The 1001-nt window shown below is 64.1% G+C and overlaps 1 protein-coding gene across 2 annotated transcripts in view; it reads left to right on the top strand.

Moving 5' to 3' along the window:
- The first annotated feature begins 459 nt into the window (after positions 1-459).
- Positions 460-1001, top strand: part of DPF2 (D4, zinc and double PHD fingers family 2) — a 15029-nt gene continuing 14487 nt past the window's right edge. The window contains exon 1 of one of the 2 annotated variants that reach the window (XM_008583344.1): positions 460-627. In XM_008583344.1, coding sequence (XP_008581566.1) covers positions 596-627 — 32 coding nt within the window. In that variant the 5' untranslated portion in view covers positions 460-595. The remainder of the gene's footprint in view (positions 628-1001) is intronic. The other variant, XM_008583343.1, reaches the window with a different exon arrangement.

Below are 1001 nucleotides of genomic sequence, written 5' to 3'. Positions count from 1 at the left end.
ACTTTAGTTCGAGGACTGGGTTTAGTAGCAGGAAGATAAGGTAACTTGTCTGTTCGCAATAGTCAGGCCAAAGAACTGCCCAGTTCTGGGCATTAACTTTCCTCTCCCTAAAACGGGCACATGTTTGGGGGCACAAGGGACTGTGCACCACTTTTACCTTCAGCTACCCACCAGCCCCGACCCGTGAGCGAAGGCAAAGGGTTAACCACGTGGGTAAAGGTCGGCTAAGTAGCAGGACGCATGCGCTCCACCTAGCCCTTCTCCCGGACTCCCAGCTTTCATCAGTCTTTCGCCTTCTCATTTCTGGACCAGACCAGAGCCTCCCGCCCTCCTCCGGCTCCTCTAAATGGAAGAGGCGACGCTCCAGCAGCAGCAGCGGAGCGCGCCTGCGCGTCGGGTTCCGCAGGGCTCCCTAACGCGTTTCATTCTCAGCCGGGACAGGCGCGACGCCCGTTCTTCAGGGCTCGTCCTCGTGCGCGCGCGCCCGGGCGGCGCCTGCGCAGAGGGACAAGCAAACTGGTGCCCCCGTGCGGTCCCGGCGCCTGCGCGCTGCGGGCTTCGGGGCCTCCCGGCCTGAGAGAGAGGAGCAGGGAAGATGGCGGCTGTGGTGGAGAATGTAGTGAAGCTGTGAGTGGTCGTTTCTTTCTCTCTTAGGCCGGGAGGTCTCGTAAAGGACCTGGGAGTAGGGGGCGGTGCGGAGAGGGACGAGGCGGAGAGAGGCTTATGCCCAGGAAGGCCGTGTTGCGACTCCTGGTGGGGAGGGCAGCAGGAGACTCCGGAGAAGACGTTGCGCCTCTTTGAAAACTTGGAGAGGCCCCGAGGGGGGCACGCGGGAGCCCCTGCCCGGAGCCTCCCTGCGGGGCTGAACGCTGCTAAGGGATTAGGGTTGCAGAGTGTGGCGCCCTGGCTGCGTGCGAGAGGTCACCGTCCAGCCCCTCTCCCGAGACCCCTCAGTGCGGAGGAGCCGGGCCGAGGCCCGGGCGGCCCCTCGGCGCGTCCCC

This window comes from Galeopterus variegatus, unplaced genomic scaffold (assembly GCF_000696425.1).
Source record: "Galeopterus variegatus unplaced genomic scaffold, G_variegatus-3.0.2 Scaffold2889, whole genome shotgun sequence".
Taxonomy (NCBI): domain Eukaryota; kingdom Metazoa; phylum Chordata; class Mammalia; order Dermoptera; family Cynocephalidae; genus Galeopterus; species Galeopterus variegatus.
This window is presented reverse-complemented; position numbering and strand designations above follow the sequence as displayed.